Raw genomic sequence first — 20,497 nt, forward strand, 5'->3', positions numbered from 1 at the left:
TCCATCAGTCCCTTTAAAAACTGCTGGTTAGGCCACGTCTAGAACTGGGAAAACCCGAGTGGGGCGTGTCGAGAGCATGTTCCACTTAGCACTGACAAATTTCCAAGAGGGGTACTTAAACAGGCGTTAAGCCCTTCATTAGCATATGCAAAGGGTTTAACAACTGTTAAAGGAGGCTACCAGGGGCGCCTCAATATCACATGAGCCAATATGCCGTTGGATGTATTTCAGGCACCCTTGGGGCGCAGGATAATACCCCACAAAATTGGACTTCTTTGCCCCTGTTTCGTGCCCAAAAACTGGGCACAATGAGGTCCAATTTTCCTCCCATTAATGTAGGATATAGAGGCTGCATCTTGAACTTATGACGAATCAGAAGTATTGGTAACTGAAACAGATGTGATGTGAATAGTGGAGATCCCCTTCATGTGTGAAATAAGTTCCATATTCAGTGATTCACCGTCAGTCATTCTGGTTACACTGCAAAATCTGCATGTTTTTTCGAGGGGGTGAAATTAAATACAAATTTAGTTTTGTTGCATTTTATATGGTCTTTGTTTGCTGAATGAATGTAAGAAAAGGCAAGATAGAATTATTACTGGGCTAGAAGGATTTTTCTTCTTCTTCTTCTTTGGCAGTCCCTCAGGGTCGAGGATGACTTGCTTCCACTCCGGGAGGGTGGGCTCTGCGGTGGATGAATAGTCCAATCCTGGAGCCGCAGACTCTGCCACAGGTGGGGCAGTTAGTGTTTAATAAGACGGGGTGGGTGAGACGCTCTGGATTCTGAGCGCTCTTTCCGCTCCTTACGCTTGGCCTCCACATGCTCCACTCGGTGACGCTCGAGGTGATTGGTACCTTCACGGATGCTTCTTCTCCAGTTTAGGCGTTCTAAGGCAAGCGATTCCCACGTGTCGGTGGGGATGTTGCATTTTTTTAGGGAAGCTTTGAGAGTGTCCTTATAGCGTTTCCTCTGCCCTCCTAGTGATCGCCTGCCATTGCGGAGCTCTGAGTAGAGCACTTGTTTAGGGAATCTTATGTTGGTCATGCGGACAATGTGGCCCGCCCATCACAACTGGTTGAGCGTGACCAGTGCCTCGATACTGGGGATGTTAGCCTGGGAGAGAACGCTCACGTTGGTACGCCTATCCTGCCAGTGGATTTGCAGGATTTTGTGGAGGCAACGTTGGTGATATTTCTCCAGGGATTTGAGGTGTCTGCTGTACATTGTCCCTGTTTCTGATGTGTACAGGAGGGCGGGCACATGGCTGCTCTGTAGACGATGAGCTTGGTGCTGGATTTGAGGTCTCGATCTTCGAACACTCTGTTCCTCAGGCGTCCAAAGGCCACACTGCGCATTGGAGTCAATGTTGAATTTCATCGCCAATGTCTGCTCGCGCCGAGAGGAGGCTCCTGAGGTATGGAAAATAATCCACGCTGTCCAGAGGCTCACCGTGGATCTTGATGGTCGGGGGACAGTGTTGTGTGGCAGGAGCGGGCCAGTAGAGGACCTTTGTTTTCCGGATGTTAAGCCTGAGGCCCATTCTCTCATACGCCTCGGTGAATGCGTCAACGATGGTTTGTAGCTCGGCCTCTGAGTGTGCGCACATGCAGGCGTCGTCTGCGTACTGCAGCTCGATGACAGAAGTCATATATGGTCTTTGTTTGCTGAATGAATGTAAGAAAAGGCAAGAAAGGATCATTAGTGGGCTGGAAGGATTTTTACTGGCTTAATGAAATGACTGCTTCACTCTTTCTAAATTACAATAACTTAAAATAAAAGATTAGTGACTGGTCACTCATTGTAGCTATGATAATTGAGATGAAATGCATCAGGGAACAAAGATAAGAATGCCTGTGTTGTTGAGAGATGGCCAGTAATTAGGTTGGGTAATGGTGGCAAAAGAAGACAACTTCTTATTGTGTAGCAATGGTTCTACAGAGATCATCTGTTCATGAAAGTGGACGGCATAAATGACTGATTTATGTCCCTGTCCCTGCAGGACCCTTCTGCCTCCAGTCCTCCAATCCATCCTACCAATGGCTGCACCAGGCCAGCCAGAGGTGGTAGGATGGTGACCAGCCTCACTAATCCCAAAAGCCCTCCAAGTTATCACTCCATACATCACGGTCACTGTGCTATTGCCCCTGGGCCCTCCTCAAGCAATGACCTTGAGAATCATAACTCCAGCCTAGGACTGGCCAGGATTCCATTTCCAACAATAGAATTGGGAAATAATGAACCTAACCATATGGCAACAAAAGTTCATTCATGGTTAAATGCTCTTCAAAACATTTCTGTTTATTCTTTATGCAGTCTCCAGTTTCCTAATTACAGATTTGATCTCTTGCCCAGTGCTTAATAATTTGCACAGTGGGTTTTTGAAGGCAGTAATGTAGCCCATGATACATTTCTTTAGAACATTCTCAAACAATGTTGTGTCCACCAGGGTACAGGAATAGCAATGCTGAGAAATGGTTTTGCTTTGTATTTTAAAACATTTATTCTTGGGATGTGGGGGTCTCTAGGTACTTATTGCCCATCCCTAGTTGCCCTTGAGAAGGTGGTGGTGGGCCTTCTTCTTGAACCGCTGCAGTACATGTGGTGAAGGTACTCTCACAATGTTGTTAGATAGGGACTTCCAGGATTTTGACCCAGTGACGATGAAGGAACGATGATGTATGTCCAGGTCAGGATGGTGTGTGATTTGAAGGGGGACTTGGAGGTGATGATGTTCCCATGTCTATATCAAGCCCTCACAGGTCAGGTGAAGCCCAGCCAGATGCTAAAATATGTCTGTATGAAAGAAAGAAAGAATTTGCATTTATATACTGCCTTTCATGGCTTCAGGATATCCCAAAAAGCTTTACAGCTAATGAATTACTTTTTGAAATTTAGTCACTGGTGTGATTTAGGGAAACACAGCAGCCAATTTGTGCACAGCAATGCCCCACATACACCAATGAGATAAATAACCGATTAAACTTTTTGACTGGTGTTGGTTGAGGAATAAATGTTGGTCAGGACAAACTCAATGGAGTACCCTGACTGCACCTTTTACCAGTGTGACATTTCCATTTCTCACACTACTCATTCTTGTGGCTTTCCTGAATGAGTTTATAAACCATGTTTCGATTGTCCACATTCATTTCATATTGGATCTTGGCACAAAGGGAGATTTGCATCTCCTCTGGGCAGGATTTCAAAAGGTTGAAGGGAATATTGAGGCAGATTTTCCTGTTCCTGAATCTGAGCTTATTGGATCACCTGGACGGAGAGGAAAATTGGGTAGGTTCGCACACCAGTAAGGGAGCCTGCCTAATTTTAATGGATGGAAAATTGGGATGGGCTTCCTTACAGGTGAGCGAACCGCCCATATCAACATGCAATAATTTTCCACTATTTTCCTCTTTGCACTATCCCTGAGTGATTCAATATGCCCCAGTGTAGAAACAGAAAAACCTGTCACACTCAGGATCTTGAGAAGGGGTTGAGGAAAGCTCTCATCATTCAGAAATGTAAGACTGCTGCAAATACAGGGGTGCAAATGAATAATGAATAGATAATTGTCTTTTATGGCTAATTTTGCCCTACCATGCTTTTGATGAGGTGGGTAGATCCAGACACAACTGCTTATCCTTTTAGCAGTTATTTTTTTTTCTTTGTTCTCAGGATGTGGGTGACGCTGGTAAAGCTATATCTATTGCCTGTCCCTAGTTGCCCTGAGAAGGTAATGGTGGGCCTCTTTGAACATGGCCTTCCTTGTGGTGATGGTACTCTACAATGGTGTTAGGTTGGAAGTTCCAGGATATTGACCCAGTGACAATGAAGGAACAACCATATATGTCCAAGTCAGGATGGTTTGTGACCTTGGAGGGGATTTGGAGGTGGTGGTGATCCCATGACATTGCTACTCCTGTCCTTCTTGGAGCTAAAGGTCACAGGGGAGGGAGGCATCGATCAAGCAAACCAGGATGGTGTTGAGCTTCTTGAGTGTAGTTACCTATAATGCATATCCAGTGATTTGATGTAACCCAACTCAACCCTTCTTTGTAGCAAAGATGATCCTCGCCATTTCAAAAAAGCAATTTTATTGTCAACTAATATCTGTTTTTTTATGCTTACAGACAGTGTTGAAGATGAGTTGGAAATGGCTACCGTCTGCCATCGTCCCGAGGGGCTGGAGCAACTTGAGGCACAAACTAAATTCACAAAAAAAGAACTACAGATCCTCTATAGGGGTTTTAAAAATGTAAGTATACAACATAACTGGAATTCAGATTTTAGAATTTAAAGCTAATTCCCTTAAGATTTTAGATGGTAAAGTGTTGAGTTTTGAATGCAAAGTCTGCTCCTGTGAAGTTGGATGACTTAGGCAAGGGGTTTCTTTCTTGGTCCTTACAGTAAGAATTAACATGGCCCAAGAATGGGACATTGGGAGCTCCATGATAAAAGTGCTTCTTTTGATGCTGAATCTCATTTTCATGCTAATGCCATTTATATATCTGCTGTATAGTTGTATTTTCAGCATATACAGCAATATCAAATGGCCTCTGGGAGTGGAAAAAAGCCAGGGCTAGGAATTTTCTTAGGGCTGCTCCCTCTCCATGGCAGTAACCTCGCCGGAAGTGTGGTGGAAACCCTGTTTAGCTCTGAGGAAATTCTGGGCCCTGGCCTTCTGCTCCTGATAGTTATCCAGTGAAAAGTGTGTATCTATGGATGCCTTGTAAGGACAGGATTGGGCATGGTTGGGATGCCCTCTGTGGATGAATAGCCTGCTGAAACTCATTAACTGGGTTCATAAATGAAGAATTTTCCTTCTTTGGATTAATTCAGAAGAATCTAAATTTGGCCCAATTTGGATTTGGAAATGCCTCTGCCTTTAACTGCATTGATTATATACCTACACACCTGGTCAGTGTGGCAGAGTTTTCTTTTCATTCGCTTTTGCATAAGCATTTGATTTGGGCAGTTTAGTGTGATGTGGAGTCTGCACAGGGACTTAATCTGATCCTTAACTTGAGCTCCTTACCCCCTTTCTCCTACCCTAAGATTGTGCAGTCTGCAGATCGGATTGCTGGATATTCTTTCTTGTGCTAACTAATATAAGTGAAATCTCTCTATTTGTAAGAGCTACTGCCATTCAGACTTGAATATGAAATAATCTTTGGGAGGTTGTTTCTCTGTTGGCCAACGAGGATTTAAGATTCCAATCTTAGATTTGGTTTTGGACTCAAATTTCTGATTCTCCAAAGATGAATCTGAACTCAAATAGCAACTTTACCTGAATACTTATCCATAGGAAACTCCATTGCGTGGCAGCATACATGTCAACCTAGAAAAGTAGCAAAAACTGATCAATTCAAAAACAGCCCTGAAATATGAGGCCCAATAACATATAAAGACACCGAGATAGACTGAAAGGGCTGTCTTCATATAAACTGTGAGTAAACCTAATGTTTGATTACTTTTATTGCTAGAAGAAAACAGAAATTTCACAAAAGTACAGTTTGCAACAATGGTGGATTTAGAAATTACAGAAGGGAGTGTGAGTGCTGAAGGTGCAAGATTTATTTTCTAGATTTTGTCCTCCAGAAAATTTAGATTTTTTTACATTTTATTTGGTGCATTTTCTGCCATTTTGGAGTCTACTATAAATCTGCCTTGCAAGCCAAAAATAATTTCTCCTGGAAAGGTTACAGATATTTTATGAAATTAAAAAAGTTGTAAGGATTTCAATACAATTTTACAATACAGTATCTAGTTCATTTCATTGGCAATCTAACCCCAGACACATCATATTAATTTATGAAATGAAACCTCTTACAAAAGCCATCTACAATAAACCCAATTGGCAGTGCTTACTACATTCACAAGACAAAATTGTCTCACAACTATATTTGTACCTGTCCTGGACTCCGTGGCAACCCAGATACAGGAAGGGGATTATCTGGACTGAGGCTATGTTGATTTTAATATTTTAAAGATACATTTATTTTTTATTTTTAAGTAACTTCAGGAGGTTGAATGAGTCAGTATCATTAAAACAAAACCTTAGAACTGAGTTCTGATGTAGGGTCACAACAAACCATTAGCCTTGTCTGTCTCTTTTAGATGCCAATCAATCTGCTGCAAAATCCATACATTTTCTGATGTAAAACTTTAAAATACAAGGCTAGATATGATGGTTGGTGATACTAGGGGATGAATGCTGAAAAAGTTTGTTTGACATTCCTCTATCCATTACTTTAATGGATGTAAGGAATCTTACAACACCAGGTTATAGTCCAACAGTTTTATTTGAAAATCACAAGCTTTCGGAGGCTTTCTCCTTCGTCAGGTGAAGTGTGGGATTCCTTGAACTTTACCACATTTATAGTCAGAGAACAATACCTGGTGATTACAGATAATCTTTCCAACTGCCCGTTGTCAAGGCAATCAAAGTGTTCAGACAGAGAGATGTTACATACAGGACCACCGAATATACAAACGGCCAGAACAAAAGACAGAGAGAGAGAGAAACATCCAAAAGGAAGAGAGAGAGAATGACCCGTTGTATTAAAAACAGATAACTTTTTTTCGCTGGTGGGGTTACGTGTAGCGTGACATGAACCCAAGATCCCGGTTGAGGCCATCCTCATGGGTGCGGAACTTGGCTATCAATTTCTGCTCGACGATTTTGCGTTGTCGTGTGTCTCGAAGGCCGCCTTGGAGAACGCTTACCCGAAGATCGGTGGCTGAATGTCCTTGACTGCTGAAGTGTTCCCCGACTGGGAGGGAACCCTCCTGTCTGGCGATTGTTGCCCGGTGTCTGTTCATCCGTTGTTGCAGTGTCTGCATGGTCTCGCCAATATACCATGCTCCGGGGCATCCTTTCCTGCAACGTATGAGGTAGACAATGTTGGCCAAGTCACAGGAGTATGAACCATGTACCTGGTGGGTGGTGTCCTCTCGTGTGATGGTGGTATCTGTGTCGATGATCTGGCATGTCTTGCAGAGGTTGCCGTGGCAGGGTTGTGTGGTGTCGTGGACGCTGTTCTCCTGAAAGCTGGGTAATTTGCTGTGAACGATGATCTGTTTGAGGTTGGGTGGCTGTTTGAAGGCGAGTAGTGGAGGTGTGGGGATGGCCTTAGCGAGGTGTTCATCGTCATCGATGACATGTTGAAAGCTGCGGAGAAAATGGCGTAGTTTCTCCGCTCCGGGGAAGTACTGGATGACGAAGGGTACTCTGTTGGTTGCGTCCTGTGTTAGTCTTTTGAGGAGGTCTATGCAATTTTTCGCTGTGGCCTGTCGGAACTGTCAATCGACGAGTCGAGCGTCATATCCCGTTCTTACGAGGGCGTCTTTCAGCGTCTGTAGGTGTCCATCGCGTTCCTCCTCGTCTGAGCAGATCCTGTGTATTCGCAGGGCCTGTCCATAGGAGATGGCCTCTTTGACGTGGTTAGGGTGGAAGCTGGAAAAGTGGAGCATCGTGAGGTTGTCCGTGGGCTTGCGGTAGAGTGAGGTGCTGAGGTGCCCGTCTTTGATGGAGATTCGTGTGTCCAAGAAAGAAACCGATTCTGAGGAGTAGTCCATGGTGCGTTTGATGGTGGGATGGAACCTGTTGATGTTATCGTGTAGTCTCTTCAGTGATTCTTCGCCGTGGGTCCATAGGAAGAAAATGTCGTCTATGTATCTGGTGTATAGTGTTGGTTGGAGGTCCTGTGCAGTGAAGAAGTCGTGCTCGAACTTGTGCATGAAAATGTTGGCGTATTGGGGTGCGAATTTGGTCCCCATGGCTGTTCCGTGCGTTTGGGTAAAGAACTGGTTATCGAAGGTGAAGACATTGTGATCCAGGATGAAGCGGATGAGTTGTAGGATGGCATCTGGAGATTGGCTGTTGTTGGTGTTGGGTATTGATGCTGTTGCAGCGATGCCATCATCGTGGGGGATACTGGTGTAGAGTGCCGAGACGTCCATCGTGGTGAGAAGTGTTCCTGGTTCAACTGGTCCGTGGGTGCTGAGTTTTTGTAGGAAGTCTGTAGTATCGCGCCAGAAGCTGGGGGTTCCCTGTACGATGGGTTTCAGGATGCCCTCGACGTGTGTGACTTGGAGGGGAACGTGCAGGTGGTGATGTTCCCATGTGCCTGCTGCCCTTGTCCTTCTAGGAAGTAGAGATCGCGGGTTTGGGAGGTGCTGTCGAAGAAGCCTTGGCGAGTTGCTGCAGTGCATCCTGTGGATGGTACACACTGCAGCCACCATGCACCAATGGTGAAGGGAGTGAATGTTTAGGGTGGTGGATGAGATACCAATAAAGCGGGCTGCTTTGTCCTGGATGGTGTCGAGCTTCTTGAGTGTTGTTGGAGCTGCATTCATCCAGGCAAGTGGAGATTATTCCATCACACTCCTGACTTGTGCCTTGTAGATGGTGGAAAGGCTTTGGGGAGTCAGGAGGTGAGTCACTCGCCGCAGAATACCCAGCCTCTGATCTGTTCTTGCAGCCACAGTATTTATGTGGCTGGTCTAGTTTAGTTTCTGGTCAATGGTGACCCCCAGGATGTTGATGGTGGGGGATTTGGTGATGGTAATGCCGTTGAATATCAAGGGGAGGTGGTTAGACTCTCTTATTGGAGATGGTCATTGCCTGGCACTTGTCTGGCGCAAATGTTGCTTGCCACTTATGAGCCCAAGCCTGGATGTTGTCCAGGTCTTGCTGCATGTGGGCATGGACTGCTTCATTATCTAAGGAATTGCGAATGGAACTGAACACTGTGCAATCATCAGCGAACATCCCCATTTCTGACCTTATGATGGAGGGAAGGTCATTGATGGAGCAGCTGAAGATGGTTGGGCCTAGGACAGTGCCCTGAGGAACTCCTGCAGCGTTGTCTTGAGGCTGAGATGATTGGCTTCCAATAACCACTTCCATCTTCCTTTATGCTAGGTATGAGTCCGGCCACTGGAGAGTTTTCCCCCTGATTCCCATTGACTTCAATTTTATTAGGGCTCCTTGAGGCCACACTCGGTCAAATGCTGCCTTGATGTCAAGATGTGGAGATGCCGGTGATGGACTGGGGTGGACAAATGTAAGGAGTCTTACAACACCAGGTTATAGTCCAAAAGCTTTATTTGGAATCACAAGCTTTCGGAGCTTTCCTCCTTCTTCAGGTGACTTTTTTTTGCTGGTGGGGTTACGTGTAGCGTGACATGAACCCAAGATCCCGGTTGAGGCCATCCTCATGGGTGCAGAACTTGGCTATCAATTTCTGCTCGACGATTTTGCGTTGTCGTGTGTCTCGAAGGCCGCCTTGGAAAACGCCTACCCGAAGATCGGAGGCTGAATGTCCTTGACTGCTGAAGTGTTCCCCGACTGGGAGGGAACCCTCCTGTCTGGCGATTGTTGCGCGGTGTCCGTTCATCCGTTGTTGCAATGTCTGCATGGTCTCGTCGATGTACCATGCTCCGGGGCATCCTTTCCTGCAACATATGAGGTAGATAACGTTGGCCGAGTCGCAGGTGTATGAACCATGTACCTGGTGGGTGGTGTCCTCTTGTGTGATGGTGTCTGTGTCGATGATCTGGCGTGTCTTGCAGAGGTTGCCGTGGCAGGGTTGTGTGGTGTCGTGGACGCTGTTCTCCTGAAAGCTGGGTAATTTGCTGCGAACGATGGTCTGTTTGAGGTTGGGTGGCTGTTTGAAGGCGAGTAGTGGAGGCGTGGAGATGGCCTTAGCGAGGTGTTCGTCGTTATCGATGACATGTTGAAGGCTGCGAAGAACATGGCGTAGTTTCTCCGCTCCGGGGAAGTACTGGACGACGAAGGGAACTCTGTTGGTTGCGTCCCGTGTTTGTCTATGCGATTTTTCGCTGTGGCCCGTCGGAACTGTCGATCGACGAGTCGAGCGTCATATCACGTTCTTACGAGGGCATCTTTCAGCGTCTGTAGGTGTCCATCGCGTTCCTCCTCGTCTGAGCAGATCCTGTGTATTCGCAGGGCCTGTCCATAGGGGATGGCCTCTTGGACATGGTTAGGGTGGAAGCTGGAAAAGTGGAGCATCGTGAGGTTGTCCGTGGGCTTGCGGTAGAGTGAGGTACTGATCCGATCTTCGGGTAGGCGTTCTCCAAGGTGGCCTTCGAGACACACGACAACGCAAAATCATCAAGCAGAAATTGATAGCCAAGTTCCGCACCCATGAGGTTGGCCTCAACCGGGATCTTGGGTTCATGTCACGCTACATGTAACCCCACCAGCAAAAAAAAGTTATCTGTTTTTAATACAACTGGTCATTCTCTGTGTCTCTCTCTCTCTCTCTGACTTTGTGTTCTGACCGCTTGTGTATTCAGTAGTCTTGTATGTAATGTTTCTCTGTCTGAACACCATCCACTCCTTTGATTGCTTTGATTATATCTATGCCGAGGTGAGATAAAGGGCAGTTGGAAAGATTATCTGTAATCACCAGGCATTGTTCTCTGACTATATATGCTGTGCATTTATGGAATCCTACACTCACCTGACGAAGGAGGTAAGCTCCGAAAGCTTGTGATTTCAAATAAAGCTGTTGGACTATGACCTGGTGTTGGAAGACTCCTTACATTTGATGTCAAGGGCAGCCACTCTCACCTCACCTCTGGAATTCAGCTCTTTTGTCCATGTTTGGACCAAGGCTGTAACGAGGTCCAGAGCCGAGTGGTCCTGGCGGAACCCAAACTGAGCTTCAGTGAGCAGGTTATTGGTGAGTAAGTGCTGCTTGATAGCACTGTCAATGAAACCTTCCATCACTTTGCTGATGATTGAGAGTAAATTGATGGGGCCGTAAGTGGCCAGATTAGATTTGTCCTGCTTTTTGTGGACAGGAGATACCTGGGCAATTTTCCACATTGTCGGGTAGATGCCAGTGTTGTAGCTGTACTGGAACAGTTTGGCTAGAGGCGTCGCTCGTTCTGGAGCACAAGTCTTCAGCACTACAGCCGGGATGTTGTCCGGGCCCATAGCCTTTGCTGTATCCAGTGCACTCGGCCATTTCTTGTTATCACGTGGATTGAATCGAACTGGCTGAAGACTGGCTTCTGTGATGGTGGGGATATCGGGAGGAGGCCAAGATGGATCATCCACTTGGCACTTCTGGCTGAAGATGGTTGCAAACGCTTCAGCCTTGTCTTTTGCACTCACATGCTGTGCTCTGCCATTATTGAGAATGGGGATGTTCATGGAGCCTCTTCCTCCTGTTAGTTGTTTAATTGTCCACCACCATTCACGACAGGATGTGATAGGACTGCAGAGCTTTGATCTGATCCGTTGGTTGTGGAATCGCTTAGCTCTGTCTATAGCATGCTGCTTCCGCTGTTTAGCATGCATGTAGTCCTGTGTTGTAGCTTCACCAGGTTGGCACTTTATTTTTAGGTACGCCTGGTGCTGCTCCTGACATGCTCTTCTACACTCCTCATTGAACCAGGGTTGATCCCCTGGCTTATTGGTAATGGTAGAGTGAAGGATATGCTGGGCCATGAGGTTATAGATTGTGCTGGAATACAATTCTGCTGCTGCTGATGGCCCACAGCGCCTCATGGATGCCCAGTTTTGAGCTACTAGATCTGTTCTGAATCTATCCCATTTAGCACGGTGGTAGTGCCACACAACACGTTGGATGGTGTCCTCAGTGCGAAGATGGGACTTGGTCTCCACAAGGACTGTGCAGTGGTCACTCCTGCCAATACTGTCATGGACAGATACATCTGCGACAGGTAGATTGGTGAAGACGAGACCAAGTAGGTTTTTCCCTCGTGTTAGTTCGCTCACCACCTGCCACATGCCCAGTCTGGCAGCTATGTCCTTCAGGACTCGGCCAGCTCGGTCAGTAATGGCGCTACCAAGCCACTCTTGGTGATTAACATTGAAGTCCCCCACCCAGAGTACATTCTGTGGCCTTGCTATCCTCAGTGCTTCCTCCAAGTGGTGCTCAACATGGAGGAGGACTGATTCATCAGCTGAGGGAAGGCGGTAGGTGGTAATCAGCAGGAGGTTTCCTTGCCCATATTTGACCTGATGCCATCAGATTTCATGGGGTCTGGAGTCAATGTTGAGGACTCCCAGGGCCACTCTCTCCTGACTGTATACCACTGGTTAATGTCTCCATTAAAATAGGAGACAGGGGAATGTTATACAATCACATTGTACATTTCTGCACTATTATTTCCAATAGTAATTTCTAGTTTGCATTGCTCCTTTGCACTCTATCAAAGAAGGTTTATATTCTTATGTATTTCAATCATTTAAAAAAAAATAAAGTGTACAAAAATGTGATTTGCAGGAACTTGCTGAATTTTCTGCTCTTAGATGCGCCTCCCCACCTCCAGTCTGGGATTCACAGTTTATTAAACTGATATTGACTATTAATATCACATCTCACATTTCACCATGGATGAGAGATTTTGATGGAGTAACCAAGGAGAAACGGTTTTCATTGGCAGGAAGGTCGGTAACCAGAGGACACAGATTTAAGGTAATTGGCAAAAGAACCAGAGGGGAGATGAGGAGACATTTTTTAATGCAGTGAGTTGTTATGATCTGGAATGCATTGCCTGAAAAGGTGGTGGAAGCAAATTCAGTAGTAAATTTCTAAAGGGAATTGGATAACTAATTGAAGGGGAAAAAATTGCAAGCCAAGGGAAAAAGCAAGGGAGTGAGACTAATTGGATAGCTCTTTCAAACAGCCAGCACAGGCACGATGGGCTGAATGGCCTCCTATGCTGTATGATTCTGTGTTATCCACCCTATGGATGGTACAGGCTCTCTCCCCAGTTACTCCATTGAGGCCTCCATCATAAGTATGTAAACAAATTGAAAAATATTTCCAAGGTTACAGAACTTAACTGGGTGCTGCACTCAAACAAAAAGTCCAATAACCTGTATCAGATATCACAGTACTATACTGTATTAAGATCATAAATAATGGAATCTCAATGTCGTTTTTTAAATTACGTGAAACTACACATGACTTTAACTCCACTTCCCATTTAATTTCCAAATCCTGGCAGTATCCAGTCCACAAATGCGCTGTCAGGAATGCTGATCTAAAACCATTTAATGCAGTAATACCAGGGAACATCCTACTTATCTCAAAAAGGCAGTTACAACTAACCTTGAAAAAAGATCGACAAGAGCTAGTCATGGCTTGAGGAAAATTAAAAGTATTAAAGACTGCATTTTATCAGCTTGTTTGTTTTTCATAACTTCTTTGGGGACAAACACTGAATAACCATACCTGTAACAGGGACTCTCCGAAGTCATCAACTTATCTTAATACCTTTCTGCCTCAACCTCATACGCAATGAACAATGTGGGCGGGGGGGGGGGGTATCCACAGATCCAGGTTGGTCGTGGCCCGTGGGGGTGGTCGCTCGGACTGTCTGCCTCTCTTCTGTGCCCGGGTGGCGGTGGAGATGGAGCACACGGTGTCCACCGGTACACTTGAGGCTTTTCACGACCGGTGGGCACTGCAGGGGCTGGAGTGCATCCTGGACAAGAATAATAAAATTATAATTTGAACTTGTTTTGGTTTTTCTTTAAAAAAAAGAAAAATATAAAAAAGAAAATAAAAAAAACAATGTGTGGGGGGGGAGGGGGTAAATAATGCCAGATTAACTGGTTCTGACAGACTTCAGTCCTACCTCCGATTGATCTGATTGGCTGATACTGACCACTTCCAATCCTACCTAAAAAAGCTGTTCTTTCTTGTGAAACACAAACTTTTAGAAACGGTTATCGGGGACAGAATTAGCAGTCACTTGGACAAGTGTATCAAATTAAAAGTCACTTGGACAAGTGTATCAAATTAAAAGTCACTTGGACAAGTGTATCAAATTAAAAGTGATAGTTGGCATTAATGTGGCAGTGACTCTTTGTATTTAATAGGAAAGCAATGTTCCCTTATCATTATTTATATACTGTTCATTTATGATTCACTATATAGCAGACCAAAACAGGTAGAAACCCAATGCAGAGTTTTGCTAGAGTTTTGAATATGTTCAGCTGCTACCAAAACACCATAAATTAAGTCTACTACAAAAAATAGAAGATACATTAAAAATATTGCACATACAGTCCTTACTGCTTTTGGGATGGCCAAGTAATGCATTCTCCTGTACTCGTCCATGGAAGAGCTCCCTCTCTTGGTCAGGCTTAGAAGATTTTAAAAAACAGAACTGAAGATTCATCCTTGGTGAATCAGATTTAAGTGGAATAAGACCACCAAAGATCATTTCACTGCATAACAATCCGCAGTAAGATTTGACCTTTATGATTCATCTAAGAGAACGTTAAATGTCTCCAAATGTCAAATTTATTTCCTTCATTCAATCTCGACTCTTTGGTTTCTGTTTAGAAATGCAAAGTTTTACAGATCACACTATTAAAGATTTATTCTCCTAAACTACCTATTGTGTCATCTCATTTCCTGAGATGTTTGCTGATGCACGTAATGTCAAAGATTGTTGACTATCATGTGACACACTCCGACTTGATAGATGATCACAGTCTCACCTTCCTTCTTTCTCCCTGATTTCACCAGCTGAAAGCTAAAATGAAATGTGCTGACAGTGAAGAATTTGTGTTAACAGGAACTGTTTAATTTATGTTAACAGACAGTGATTGACCCACAGATCACACGAAGTGAACCAATAAAGAAAGAACTTGCATTTATATTGTACCTTATCATATCTTTCAGAAGCATCCATGCAATGAATTAGATTGTGCAGTTGCTATGTGGATAAATGCAACAGCCATTTTGCACACAACGAGGTCTCACATCTAGGAACGAGAGGAATGAATATGGTTTAAGACTTCCTATTCATTCTCAAATATTGTAACAGGACTTTTAATGTCCAACTAAATCATCAGAACAGGGCCTCAATTTACCATCTCATCCAAAGGGTGGTACTTCAGACAATGCAACAATTTCACAATGTCAGTTTAGATTGTGTACTCAATTTCTGACTCAGAAATAAAAGTGAGACCAACTGAGCCAAGCTGACATCATTCATTTCACTAAACAATTATATTTGTTCTTTCTCAAGATATGACTGATGGCAATGCATATGTAGTACTTTAATGGTGAGGGCAGTTTCTAGTAGCAGTATACTTTTTCCTGACATATAAAAAAGCTGAAAGGTCAGCTTCTAACCGACCCTGGCCTAGAAATTTGCTGCGCAGTGTCCCATTTCTCGGGTGCTAAACAGCCTCCTAAGCCTTCAATATGGCTGGCAGGAAGAGCATGCTCATTACGAGCCGGATGTGCACCGCCTGCAATATCGGCAAAGGCCAAAAAATCTTCAGTGCCCGCGCCTGAAACAGATGTAGCTCTTTGCATATATGAATAAGGGGCCTAACAAATGTTTAAGGCCCCCACTGCAAGATTGGTTTGCCCTGAGACAGCCAATGCCAGCACCAGCTGTACTCAGGAAAACCAGGCCTAAATGCCTGTTAGGCCGCAACCAACAAGGTAAGTTTTTAAAATATTGTTACCCCGAATGTGTGGCCACATTCAAATAGCGCAGGCCACTCCCCCACCAGCCACCGATCGCCTGGCTACCACTCCCCCCCCCCGCCCCCCCAACCACCATTACCTCCTGACCCGATCGCTCACCCTTCCCGGCCCAATTGTCCACCCTTCCCGGCCCAATTGTCCACCCTTCCCGGCCCGGTCGCCCACCCTTCCCGGCCCGGTCGCTCACCCTTCCTGGCCCAATTGTCCACCCTTCCCGGCCCGGTCGCCCACCCTTCCCGGCCCGGTCGCCCACCCTTCCCGGCCCGGTCGCCCACCCTTCCCGGCCCCGTCGCCAACCCTTCCCGGCCCCGTCGCCCACCCTTCCCGGCCCCGTCGCCCACCCTTCCCGGCCCCGTCGCCCACCCTTCCCGGCCCCGTCGCCCACCCTTCCCGGCCCCGTCGCCCACCCTTCCCGGCCCGGTCGCCCACCTTTCCCGGCACAGTCGCCCATGCTTTCCTGCTTACCTGAGTGTTGCTGCTAGTGTCGCAGTGGCCCAATCTTCAAACACCCTTCGCCAGCTCAATGGAAATTAGGTCTGAGACCCAATATCGGAGCGTCTCGGGCCTCTCGGGCCTCACCATTCAGGTGCATGGAACGAATCCTGTGCCCCTGGCATCCAAATATGGGGGGCCTGAATTTCAAGGACCCTGTTTCCTGACTAGGTTGCAGGGAAGCAGGAATATACAGCTGCAACTAATCATACTGGGACAAACCTGAAATGGCAAAGGAGCTGACGCAGATCTATCACTTTTGATTACTTTGATTTTATCAAAATGTATTTCGTGATCCACTGGGAAAAGTCTAATTTTGAAGCAATATGGCATTATGTCAATCATAATGAAGATGATACAGTTTCCTGGATTTTCTCTTTCAACCAAGAAAGAGGTTTCTGAAACTGCTGTCAGTCTATAATTTCTTACTACAAAACTGATTAATCTTCAAGCTAGAAACACATCAGTTTTATGACTGTCTGGTTATCGCTGGCAACTGGCACAAAATCAGCGACATGTCTAGAATGCGTGCGCAAGATGGAGGAAAAAGGCTTGCTGCAAATTGGGCCTTAATTCGTAACACTGTGAGCTGTAGACACCAATCGGGGGTCTCGATGCAGCTCACCAGTCGATGCCTTCCCAAAATCAGCTGGCCTGCAGGTTGAGCCGGCCAGTCCTGGGACAGGGGGGAGGTGAAGGGGAGGAGAGCAAGTGTGGGCCGGCAGCTGGCCACATTATTTCTGCAGAGCCAGGAGGAACACTCCTGCTCCTCCTGGGTCCATATTAGGCTAAGTGAAAAAAGAAAAACTTACCTCTTCTTTAGCGGCCTCCAGCAGTCCCTTTAAGGACCTCTGTTGACCTGGAAAAACTGAGCAGTATTTGGCATTGGGGTCCTGAAACAAGTGTTAGGTTCCATTAGCATAGTGAAGGTGCCTAACGCATGTTTTAGGTGAGTGCTCCGGGCGCCCTGAAACTGGTCCCCTTCACCTACATTTTGCACCCAAAAAAAGGTCTGAATTTAGAAGAATAAATGTAAAGGGTGTTTATTTAAAATTGTAGCGAATATTCTACTCAGCCGGGTAAGGAATGTCAGTGTTAGTGCCATGGAACACTTTTCTACTTTTTGCAGCTAGCGTCAACCTTTTCATAGATCCAGTGTTGCACAGATTAGGTCCTTCTATTCTGCTCTACCAGTGTGACATTTCCATTTCCCACATTAACCACTTTTTGTGACATCTCTTCCTGACATTGACAAATATCACTGCTGGATGATTGACATTTTATACTGTGCACTTGAGCCATGAAGATCTGGGTCGAGACTGCAAATAAAACAAGCAAAGAAAGAAAACTGTCACCCCATTGGTTGAATTTGGACCCAGATCCAGATGAAAGACATTGGGCCGGAAATAGCTTTAAAAAAAACAGTGAGTTCAACAGCGCTCACCATTGTTAGTGGCCAAATGAAAGAGCAAGTTCCAGGATTCGCACATGCGCAGACAAACGTGGACATTCCAGAAGTTGCTTTTCCTGGTTCGCCAACGATCTGTCAGCTTCGCCTTAAAGGGACATCGCTGACTGCAATCAACAGAATCAACAGACCAGCGCCAACTTGCTCTTCTGCCCAGCTGGAAACTAACTAATATCGCCACAAAACAGGTACACTTAAAAATACCAGGTCTAAACTATGTTTTAAGTCTTAATGACTGCCAAACAACTAAAAATTAACTTTTAAAAATGTGGAGTCTCATTACTCCTTATTTTAATAGTTTTTGGTCATTAAAAAATGTTTTTTTTTAATTAAATTTTTAGTTTTTTTTACTTTTTCTTTCTGTCTATTATTTAATTAGATTATTTTTTGCCCTCTCTTTTTTTACCGTCTGTAACTGTTTTCACAAATGATTTTATTATAGTTTTCACTTCCTGGTTTATACATTGCAGATTGTACTTCAAGGTTTTGTCCCTTAACGGCTTTTCAAGGATGCTGCAATCTGATTGGTTGAGAGGAGAGATCGATCCTCTTGCTTCGCTGGAGGGAACGCTGGGCTCTTCTTCACTTCCTATTAGAGGAAGTGCCCACGGTAAAGACAAGAGTGAGTTAATGGGTGAGTATAAACCTGTGGAGTGGCGAACACCATTCGTTCGCTGCTCAGAGCCGATTTGCTTGTTCACTGCATTGCCAAATCCCCAGCAAAAAAAGTAACCTTAAAAGATTTTATGGGCTATGAGATGTGTGATCACTCTGAATACTGCAAAGAATATCCAGCATTCAAAGCATTAAATCACAAAGTCAGGTTATTGTGATCAGTTCCTTAGGATTAAAAATTCTAGAAATGTTGCAGTTCCCACTTGGTAGAAGTGTTTCTTCCTGGTCCCTTCAGATTAGCATACACAGGCATGTTTCTTGGGTCACAGAATATCAGCAAGCATAAGGCACGTAATTATGTATCACATTATCCCATTCTTTTAACACTACTGATGCAGATGTTTTTGATAATTGTCTTTTATCCTTCTTATTTTATACCCAGCAGGATACTTAATGAGAGCAAAGCTTCTATGTTCGTGTCCTGCAATTATGAGCTTCTTCAAGCTTAAGTCAACATAACAAGATAGCCATTAAAACTTGTCTTCCATTTTTCTATTTTCTTTTGTACTACATTGGGTTTTTTTATTCAACGTTTGAAATTTTGGTGCATTTATTTGTAAAAAATCCCCCATTAAAACAAAATGTGTGAACTAGAGTTCAATATATAGAACAGATACAAGAAGATGTATTTATACTTATACTTGGAATAGTTCCAGTACAGTTTGCAATGGGCACAGAAACTAAACAGAAAGGATGCAGAACTCTTTTGTAGAGTAAACTGGCTGAATTCCCAGCCTTTTCGTTAGCCTGGACTCTCCTGAGGCCACACCAATTGAAAGGAATATGTAGCAAATAGGCATGAAGGCTTGATAATTTAAAAAAATACTGCCATGAACTCCTAGCTGTTTTCACCCTCCCATTTGTCCAATTTTTTTTTAACTGATTTGTCTTCTAAATTTGTTCTTTAGGTCCCTGTGCAACGCCCAAGGCAGGAAGACGATATACAGCATTATATTAGTGCACTAGCAACCCAGAGGTCATGATTCATTATCCCTCCATTAACTGAAGTAAATAAATCTGGTCATTTTTGGGGATAGTACCTGAAAAATAACCACAAAAGCTGTTGGACTGTGATAAAAAAAAACCAACCGACTCATTAATGTCCTTTAGGGAAGCAGCTGAAATCCCAACCCAGTCTGGCCTATATGTGAGTCTAGTCCCACACTATTTGATTGGCTCTTAATATCCTCAGAGCAATGAGTAATGGGCAATAAATAGTGCTAAGATCAAATATAGAAAATATAGGTTTGAGAAAGTGTGAGACGTGCACATTTTCCCTACTAACCAGCTTTTGTAATCGCCCATTTTGTTATATGAATGGGGCAGTTCATCAGCTGGCAGAAAGACAAACATCAGTAGTCATGTGTGAATCCTGACATTGGTGTCCATTGTAAAGAGGTAACCTGTCTAGTGAGGAAACAAAGGGACAGAAACACATGGGCCCGGATTTTCCTCTGAGCGGCAAATGAACGGCACCCATCGCCCGTTAGACTTGCACATACCCATAAACTTTTCTTGACTTTTTTCACGGCAAGTTCCTCTCATGTGTCTGACTCCAAAACAGCGCTCTCTACAGGGCATCTGGGACATGTGTGAACGGGACAAACAACTGTCTATCCCCTTAGCCAATCAGATTAAAGCATCTGATGAGCAATGCAGGGTCTGAATCGGGAAGTGTAAGTTAGAATAGCGAATTCAATGTCAGATCAGGTACAGAAAGTGAAATAAAGAGAGGGCAAGAAATACAGAATTAAGAGACAGAGATAAAGGAGACGCAAAGAAAAAGTAAAAAAAATTTTAAAATGTTTTTTTCTTTTTTTTAAGTGTCCAACAATAATTAAAATCTGAAGGAATGAGACTGCACACATGTAAACGTTAATTTTCAGTGCCAGATAGGTTGCTTGGCATCATTAAGACTTATCACGCCACTAAAAGTGCACTTAGACTTAAATAACTTGACGTCCCTTTTTTTGGCGAGATTAATTCGTATCCATCAGGTCAGTGCAGGAACTTAATGCCATTCCATTCATTTGAACGGTGAGTCAGCCGACGAGATGTCATTCTCGTGGAGTTTACGGAGGAGCAGGGCATCTGGTCGAGCAACTTCTGGATTTCCTTGTTTGACTGTGCATGTGTGGTCGCCACAAGTTGCTTTACCAGATGCACAGAAATAACAGTGAACCGTGTTAGCCTTGCCGTTTTCAGAGCAAAGTCCGGCCCAATGTCTACAAGTCTAAATGGTCTGCTAAAGGAGACATGGGGAATGAACACTTCCTCCTTTTAAGATAGCGTCTATCAGGACCAGAGGAAGGGCTAACTAGAAAAGTGAATATTTAGCCTGCTAGT

At 44.6% G+C, this 20,497-nt stretch overlaps 1 protein-coding gene across 2 annotated transcripts in view; it reads left to right on the forward strand.

The window, feature by feature from the left end:
* kcnip4a (potassium voltage-gated channel interacting protein 4a) overlaps positions 1-20,497 on the forward strand; it is a 265,668-nt gene that overhangs the window by 211,989 nt on the left and 33,182 nt on the right. For both annotated transcript variants that reach the window (XM_068001705.1, XM_068001699.1), the window contains exon 2: positions 4,126-4,250. In XM_068001705.1, the coding sequence (XP_067857806.1) occupies positions 4,126-4,250 (125 nt within the window). The remainder of the gene's footprint in view (positions 1-4,125; positions 4,251-20,497) is intronic.

Source organism: Heptranchias perlo, chromosome 1 (genome assembly GCF_035084215.1).
Source record: "Heptranchias perlo isolate sHepPer1 chromosome 1, sHepPer1.hap1, whole genome shotgun sequence".
NCBI classification, from domain to species: Eukaryota; Metazoa; Chordata; class Chondrichthyes; order Hexanchiformes; family Hexanchidae; genus Heptranchias; species Heptranchias perlo.